This window comes from Podarcis raffonei, chromosome 14 (genome assembly GCF_027172205.1).
Source record: "Podarcis raffonei isolate rPodRaf1 chromosome 14, rPodRaf1.pri, whole genome shotgun sequence".
NCBI classification, from domain to species: domain Eukaryota; kingdom Metazoa; phylum Chordata; class Lepidosauria; order Squamata; family Lacertidae; genus Podarcis; species Podarcis raffonei.
In genome coordinates this window covers 14761403-14770145 of record NC_070615.1, presented here as the reverse complement: position 1 = coordinate 14770145, position 8743 = coordinate 14761403, and the positions used below count along the sequence as shown (strand labels likewise).

The 8743-nt window shown below is 44.0% G+C and overlaps 1 protein-coding gene across 1 annotated transcript in view; it reads right to left on the bottom strand.

Annotated features, from left to right (window-relative positions):
• Positions 1-4136: 4136 nt before the first annotated feature.
• Positions 4137-8743, bottom strand: part of GATM (glycine amidinotransferase) — a 30750-nt gene continuing 26143 nt past the window's right edge. Inside the window, exons 7-9 of the mRNA XM_053365134.1 lie at positions 7106-7169; positions 6877-6993; positions 4137-4490 (exon numbers count right to left, since the gene is read on the bottom strand). Of these exons, the coding sequence (XP_053221109.1) occupies positions 4378-4490; positions 6877-6993; positions 7106-7169 (294 nt within the window). The 3' untranslated portion in view covers positions 4137-4377. The remainder of the gene's footprint in view (positions 4491-6876; positions 6994-7105; positions 7170-8743) is intronic.

The window sequence follows — 8743 nt, the reverse complement described above, 5'->3', positions numbered from 1 at the left end:
AGGTCTGTTCTTAACCTGAAACTGTTCTTAATCTGAAGCACCACTTTAGCTAATGGGGCCTCCTGCTGCTGCTGCACCGCTGCCGTGCGATTTCTGTTCTCATCCTGAAGCAAAGTTCTTAACCCAAGGTACTATTTCTGGGTTAGCGGAGTCTGTAACCCGAAGTGTATGTAACTTGAAGCGTATGTAACCCGAGGTACCACTGTAATAATAATTTATTATTTATACCCTGCCCATCTGGCTGGGTTTCCCCAGCCACTCTGGGCGGCTTCCAACATAACACTAAAATACAATAACCTATTGAAAATGGGTTTTGTGGGTTGTGGGAGGCAGACAGAGAGCAGATGTATTTAAAGCACATCAATGCACATGTCTCCCCACATCCTAGAACTCTGGGAACTATCATTTCTCTGTCACAGAACTACACTTCCCAACACCCTTATGCTATCATTCCCAATATTTTGGGGGTGAAGTAATGTGTTTTAAATGTGTTTTGAATGTGTCTTAAATGTTTGGTGTGGATGTCTGATGACAGAAACACACACACACACACACGAGAGAGAGGATTTGGGTTTTCTGGGGTGAGTGGGGGTCGGGGTGTAGCCATTCTTGTCCAAGGCAGAAAATCAACCCTCAAAACGAAAAACACCAAAAGTTCACAAATGCAAACATGTTTTATCGGCATAAAAATACATATTGAGGAAATCAGTATTGAAAACTTAATTTACAGCACTGGTGGGTATCCTTAAAATCCCCACGATTTGGCATTTCTGCTAAGGATTATTAACAATAATAACAACAATAAAAAGCCTTTCGTTTATCTAAACAAGCTCACGAAATCAAATGTGTTGGCACACATGGGAACTTTAAAAACAAACAAACCAGAAGTGATGTTCATCGAGAGAAGATACATTGAAATAAGAACTACTTCCTAAACCAGGGCACTAGAAACAAAGTCTAGAGCTTTAGAAAGCACTATGCGGATGTGATTGTGTAGGAAGGTGAGCATGCCTTATCTCCTGACCCACCTGCAGACCCATCCACTGGAGTAAGGGGCTATGTGCGTGAATTTCCTGCCATTACCACCACCTCATGAGAACAGTGGACAACGAGAGACCCAAGTGGAACCTGTAAGCAGGACCTCAACTCAAGAGCCTTCTCCCTTCCAGTGAAGAAGAAGAAGAAGAGGAGGAGGAGGAGGAGGAGTTTGGATTTGATATCCCGCTTTATCACTACCCGAAGGAGTCTCAAAGCGGCTAACATTCTCCTTTCCCTTCCTCCCCCACAACAAACACTCTGTGAGGTGAGTGGGGCTGAGAGACTTCAGAGAAGTGTGACTGGCCCAAGGTCACCCAGCAGCTGCATGTGGAGGAGCGGAGACGCGAACCCGGTTCCCCAGATTACGAGACTACCGCTCTTAACCACTACACCACACTGGCTCTCAGTGGTTTCCAGCAGCTGGCATTCGGAAGCAGCAGAAGTAAAGCACAGCCTTACTTGTTTATTCTTTTATGTTTATTCGTTTGTCTATTCTTTTAAAGCCATCCACATTGGTAGCCATCACTGCCCTGTGGAATGCGCTCCCATCAGATGTCAAAGAAATAAACAACTATCTGACTTTTAGAAGACATCTGAAGCAGCCCTGTTTAGGGATTCTTTTAATATTTGATTAATCATTGTATATTAATATTCTGCTGGAAGCCACCCAGAGTGGCTGGGGAAACCCAGCCAGATGGGCGGGGTATAAATAATAAATTATTATTATTATTATTATTATTATTATTATTATTATTAGCTTTTATTTTGTCTGCCTTGAATCTTCCAACATTCAGCTTCATTTAAAGTCCCCAAGTTCTAGCTGAGGGGGAAAATTATCTACCCATTTTCTCTGCATCGTGCAAAATTCTGTATTATATTAAGTAGAATCACAGAATTGTAGAGGTTGAAGGGACCTTGAGGATCATCTAGTCCAACCCCCTGCAATGCAGGAATATGCAGCTGACCCATAAGGGGATCGGACCTGCAACCTTGGCGTTATCAGCACCATGCTCTAACAACTGAGTCATCTAGGGAGCATGCATTCAGGGAAAGCATGAGGTTGAGAGTTATATATGAAGGCCTGGCCTCCTAAGGTGGACCTTTAGGAATCTCCCATTTCAAAGGGCAAAGGTTGTGCCAACTTTAAGGATGGAGAGATCAATCTTTTTCTGGTCTGGCAAATTTTGCAAATATACATTCATAACTTTGTGTCGCACAGTTTCCTGCATATACTTTTGGTGTGCATTTCATGACAGGGTACGCACTTGGTTTTGCGTTCACCCATCAAAGAAACTCAAGCTATGGCGTGCTGTGAACAAGCAACAGTGCTGGTACATGCTGCTGGGAAAAAGTTCTCCCTCTTGTGGTTTGTTTGGAAAGAAACAGACTTCGAGGATCAATTTTGCACCGAACCATAAGCCGTAGGCACAATGGTTTGCTTCCTGTCAGAGCAGGAAAGGGAGAGTGAGTTAGGCACAGTTCTGGCAGCATACATCAGGAGACATGCATGTCATAGTTTGGTGTATGTGTGAAGCGGGCCACTGCTTCCAGAAGTGTATCGCAAAGAACAGAGAAGGGAGGAAAATAGGATAGCACTGGGCCAATCTGTGTAGCAAACCAGGAACCCCCAAATCAGGCTTGTTTGCTTTAAAATGCAGACCAAATTCAATTCATGAGGATCCCTAGCCTTTGTGTGATGGATTGCAAGCACATAGCTCCCCTACTCCAATGAATGGGTGTCAAGAGGGTCCACAGAGGACAGCATATGATTCCTACATGCTTAATAAATTCAGTTACAGCCGCATCGGTGTGGGGCTTAACCTTTTCGAAACAACAACAACACAAGTCAAACTAACCTAAATAGTTTATACAAAATCAGTAAAAACCAAGGTCCATATAAGATCTGTGTATTTAAATATTTTGCCTTAAATTTTATGAAGTGTGATGTGTATCCACAAACACACTCAAACTAGAAAAGATACTGGAAAGATTTCTGTTAAAAATCAGGTCTAACCTTTCTAGCTGCCTTTTTGAAAAGAGGTAGATGTAGTTCAACCAGTTGACCTCTATGAGGCTGAAAAGTACTGTTGAAGTTTGTGGCTCCTGGAAGTGAAGGTAAGAAGGGACTTCACGGGGAGGTGGAAGTCTTTCAAAAAGCCAGCCAGAAGACCTGTACTGCTGATGAGGAGTTGCAACTTTGGCCTAGACGAGCTAAGGGCCATTTCACACATTACAGCGTTTGAGGGCGCACCCAAGTTGTTTTAAAGGCTACAGAACCTATACAGGAAAGGTTAGATTCAGAGTAATGACACACACAATGTAACAGGCTGTATGTAACTGTGTAACTTCTGTTTCAAAAAACAATTCAACAGATCATATCACAGTATGTAATTCCATAGACCAACTTATCATATGAGCGGAACATGTTCTGAGAGATTAAAGTCCAGCGGATTAATCAAGATCTTATGTTGCTAACATAAGAACTGAATAGACTGTATCTCCTGATCAATCCGCTGGACTTTAATCTCTCAGAATATGTTCCGCTCATATGATAAATGGTCTATGGAATTACATACTGTGATATGATCTGTTGAATTGTTTTTTGAAACAGAAGTTACACAGTTACATACAGCCTGTTACGCCGTGTGTGTCGTTACCAGTATTATATTCACGTAACAAAAGTTTCAGCAGTGCTTTGTAGATTCAGAGTAAGCCAGAGGCACTGAGGTCCTATGGAAATGAATGCAAAGGTCGGCAACAGGTCACTTCCATAGAAATGTAGAAATGGAAGGGGCCCCGAGGGACTGAAACTGCAACCTTGGCAATATCAGCGCCATGCTCTAACCAACAGTGTTCTACTGATTTCAGTTGGGACCCAACAGCAACTAACAGTCTAGATCTAACCAAGAGGAGCAGGAGCCCTTTGAAAATGTAGGAGTCTTCTAAAAAGGGAATTTTTAAAAAAAGATAAGTGGATTTAGTGATTTAAGGCTGCAATCCTGTGCATCTGGAAATGAGTCACGTCCAGTACTGTGGAGCTTACTTCTGAACAAATATATGCATGAATGCAAAAAAAAAAAAACAACAACCCCAAAACACGGAAGATACAGGCACATCTTGGGCTTGCCTCTGTGTAATGTGTGAATAGGCTCTTAGGGCGCAATGTTCCTGTTACCTCCTTTGGGGTGGGTGGGGAGGTGGGCACTGTCCCAAGTATTGCAGTCCATGCACTCGCACCCTTTTTAAGCAGAAAGATGAAACCGATCTCCTCTTCTTCATTTGCCTACGCCTAGCTCATGCAACCTTAACCGCGTGCAGCTTCACAAAGCTGCACCCTGCCTAATCAAAGTAAGACTTCAGGGTACCACGACGGCGGATGTCGCAGGTCCAGCAGTGGAAGCCTCCTCCCAAGGAATTGGCATGGCGGATGTTCACTTTGACTGTCGAAATGCCTGCAGGGGAAAAGAAAGCGAAGAAAGACCCTTTGGTGAAGGTTGACTCAGATTTACACACAGGGTTATGAGGGCCTGTGCAAGCATGTCTGGTACCATGGCCAGCTCCTCCTTCATTTACAACACAGTCAGTGGACGCGGGTGGTGCTGTGCTCTAAACCACTGAGCCTCTTGGGCTTGCCAACCGGAAGGTTGGCAGTTCGAATCCCTGTGATGGGATGAGCTCCCATTGCTCTGTCCCAGCTCCTGCCAACCTAGCAGTTCAAAAGCATGCCAGTGTAAGTAGATAAATAGATACCACTCCTGCAGGAAGGTAAATAGCCCTTCTGTGCGCTCTGGCTTCTGTCACGGTGTCCTGTTGTGCCAGCAGTGGTTTAGTACTGCTGGCCACATGACCTGGAAAGCTGTCTGTGGACAAACGCCGGCTCCCTCGCCAAGCGAGATGAGAGTCGCAACCCCATAGTCGCCTTTGAATGGACGTAACAGTCCAGGGGTCCTTTACCTTTTTTACCTAGACCCACTGAATTCAATAGTTTATGAACTAATTATTATGACCAGTGTTGGATATCCCCCAGTGAATGCAGCAAAATGAGATTGGGAGGAAAGGTGGGGTAGAAATTTCATTAAAAAAATAATGTGTGTCACAGTGCTGTCAGGTTATGAATGCCCAGAGCGAGGAATTAACTCATCATTGTCAAAAGTAGACATTACATTAGGGGAAGGCATGACCCGGAAAGCTGTCTGTGGACAAACACCGGCTCCCTCAGCCTGAAAGCAAGATGAGCGCCGCAACCCCAGAGTCACCTTTGACTGGACTTAACCGTCCAGGGGTCCTTTACCTTTTTTTTAATCTTTACAACACAGCGCGGTGTCATAGAGTGTTTGGGGCATATTTCAAGGAGATTTGGGTTTGAAACCCTCTCCCAACAGTGGGGATCCTCCTGCGAGGCCATTTTGGCCAAGCTACCCCCAAATGGCTCTGTTGATTTCAGTTCTCTCAAATTTCTTATTTTTCCAGGCTTAAATCTGGTTCTCTGCATCTTCCCCAGCTGGCATGGCCCAGGGATGATGGGTTTTGAAGTTCAGCAACATCTGGAGAGTCAAAAGTCCCCCAAACCTGCCTTAAGAGTTGCCAGGGAGTAGGGATGGGAAAATTTGTGGCCTGACGGTTGGACTTCAACTCACATAAGCTCCAACCAGCATGATCAAGGATGGTAGGACCTGCATAGAGGGGTCACAGGTTTTCCTGCTTCTGGCCTAGATAGGCCCTGGGGCAGAGCCATATCCGTCACCTTCTCCGTCATGCCACTGCAGCCCTGCCAATTAGCTGCTCCTTTAAGCTTCACTTACACACTACATTAGGGACGCGGGTGGTGCTGTGGGTTAAACCACAGAGCCTAGGGCTTGCTTATCAGAAGGTTGGTGGTTCGAATCCCCACGACGGGGTGAGCTCCTATAGCTCGGTTCCTGCTCCTGCCTACCTAGCAGTTCGAAAGCACGTCAAAGTGCAAGTAGATAAATAGGTACCGCTCTGGCAGGAAGGTAAATGGCATTTCCGTGCACTGCTCTGGTTCGCCAGAAGCGTCTTAGTCATGCTGGCCACATGACCCAGAAGCTGTATGCCGGCTCCCTCGGCCAATAAAGTGAGATGAGCGCCGCAACCCCAGAGTCGGTCACAACTGGACCTAATGGTCAGGGGTCCGTTTACCTTTACCTTTACACACTACATTGCGTGGGATATTTACAATGCAATCAAACCAACAGTGCATGTTTGCTAGACAGGCACATGATAGGAGCTGAAGCTCATAGAGTTTTCCTGTAAGTTTGCTAGACAGAACTCTTGAGAGCCACTCCCAATGTGCCCTGACAGTGGGAAAGTGTAGCCACATATAATCTCCTCACCTGGGCTGGGCACATTCTCTTTGCTCTTTCGCCTCATCCCAGCAATGTATAACATATGCTGAGTCTGAGCCACACCAACTCCATTTTGAACTAGACTAAACTGGATTGTAACTGGATTACCATTTTAAGCCTGCCTGAACAAAGCTGCTGTTAACTCTGCTGTTCTTCAATGGGGAATACTGAATGAGTAAATGTCATTTTTTACTTTTCACAAGACTGTTTTACTTTTTTAAAAAAACAACAATAAGTGATTATTGTTTTCAGGGGGGAGAACATAGAAAATACCAGGAGAATCCAGTCCTCCTTAAAGCATCCTGGATTACTTAAATTAAAAGGCTAAAACTAACCTATCTAAGCTTCCCTTTTAAGCTGCAAAGGGATGCATTCTGCTGAATTCACAAGCGTGAGGAAGGAAGGAAGGATAATATCTAATAAATATAACCTCTCCTGGCAACTATACACATCCCTAAACATTTTGACCCACCGAGACTTTCAAACAGCTTGTGGATTGGAGTTTCGTTGGCATCGACCATCACACGTTTTTCATCCAGCATCAGGACGTTCATAGAGAGCCATTTAGAGGACATCCACAGCGGGTGGTCTGGATGCAAATATAAACAGGAAATAATATTTAGCACTCCCATTGGGTGGGTGAAGTCTGGGACTTCTGCTTTGCAAAACTCGTCTTCAAAATTGGAATAAGCTAAACATACCGTCAGGGATCAGGGGCAATGGAGGGTGAACCACCGTCCAGCCTGCGTTCTTGAAGAGATCGATCTGAAAGAGATAGAGATTCACATTGGGAGATTTTTTTTAAACCATTGTGGAATTTATTCCCAATGCAAACAAGCACCCACAGAAAGAGTCTTGCGGGATCACAGAAGGAGAGGAAAGGGTTAAGAATAATAGAGTTGGAAGGGACTCCATTGATAATCTAGTAGTCCAACCCGTTACAATTCAGGAATGTGCACCCATACAGGGATCAAACCCGTGACCTTGCCTCCTACAATCCTTATTATGATCGCCATTGCTACTCTTGGCATTTGCATGTTAAAATGCATGCATGCTAAAATGAAAATATGCATTCTGCATCAAATCTAGTTTGGTCCCAAAGTCTTTATAAGAAAATGTAGTATAGTTTGCAGAAGTTGCATTGCTGAGTTTTCATCACAAGAGGACTCTCTACTTGCACATCAAAGAAAGACATCAAGCATCCTTTTTTTCATGGCACTTCATTCCATTTTCAATCTTTCCCCTAAGTTCCACATTATATCTGAGCTTTCACACATCATAAAAGCCTCTTCTGTAACTATAGTGAAATATAGTTCAAGTTTAGCAGTCAAGTCCATGCTATTTGCTTCCAGAAAAGAATCCATTTGCAAATAATATGGAAGCGAGTGCTACTATATAGCACAATAGCTCCAGAGGTGGCTTTTAAATTGTGTGAAAGCTGAAAAATAATGTGGAAATTATCAGTTAGGGAAACATTTTATGAAAATGGAATAGATTGCCATGTGAATGCAATCTCAGTCTGCAGCTAAATGTATTGTGCTGACACTGGTGTCTAATATTTTCCAATTGCTCAAATATTCTTAAAATGTTTGCAGTCCGATGGGATCCAGTTTCAATATATTATATTTCACATGCAATGACATTGTACTTTGTACTTCTCAACTGACACACAATCAGTGCAGGCCTAGACATGCAGACCTCTAAAAATTTAGACAGGGAGAGTCTAAATTTTAAAACCACCCCAAAATCCGGTCATGTTACCTTACTCCCATCTTTACTAAGGAAGGTTGCCACAGAAGCCATGACTGTATAAAGCGGTATTGTACTGTTTTAAATTATACTGCAGATAGCACCCTAGAAAACACTCCACATCCTCCTTTGGCCACCCACTGCAAAGGAAGATCAAGAGCTATCCTGAATCAGACCCAATGTCCATCTTGTCCACTATTCTCCTTCCCACAGAGGCCCGTCAGATGATTCTAGCACCCCCAGTGGACAAGATATTTTAAAAGGGAGCACACACTAATTTCTTCCCCTCTAGCACTCACGCCAGCTTTTGTAGGCCATTCCTCTCATGTAGATAAACGTATTCCCCATATGCTACATGCAGGGCCAGATTTAGGTTTGATGAGGCCCTAAGCTACTGAAGGGAATGGGGCCCTTTATATGTCCAGCTGTCCTTTGTCAACAACAAATTGTTACAGTGGTTCCTCGGGTTACATACACTTCAGGTTACACACTCCGCTAACCCAGAAATAGTGCTTCAGGTTAAGAACTTTGCTTCAGGATAAGAACAGAAATTGTGCTCCGGCGGCATGGCAGCAGCAGGAGGCCCCATT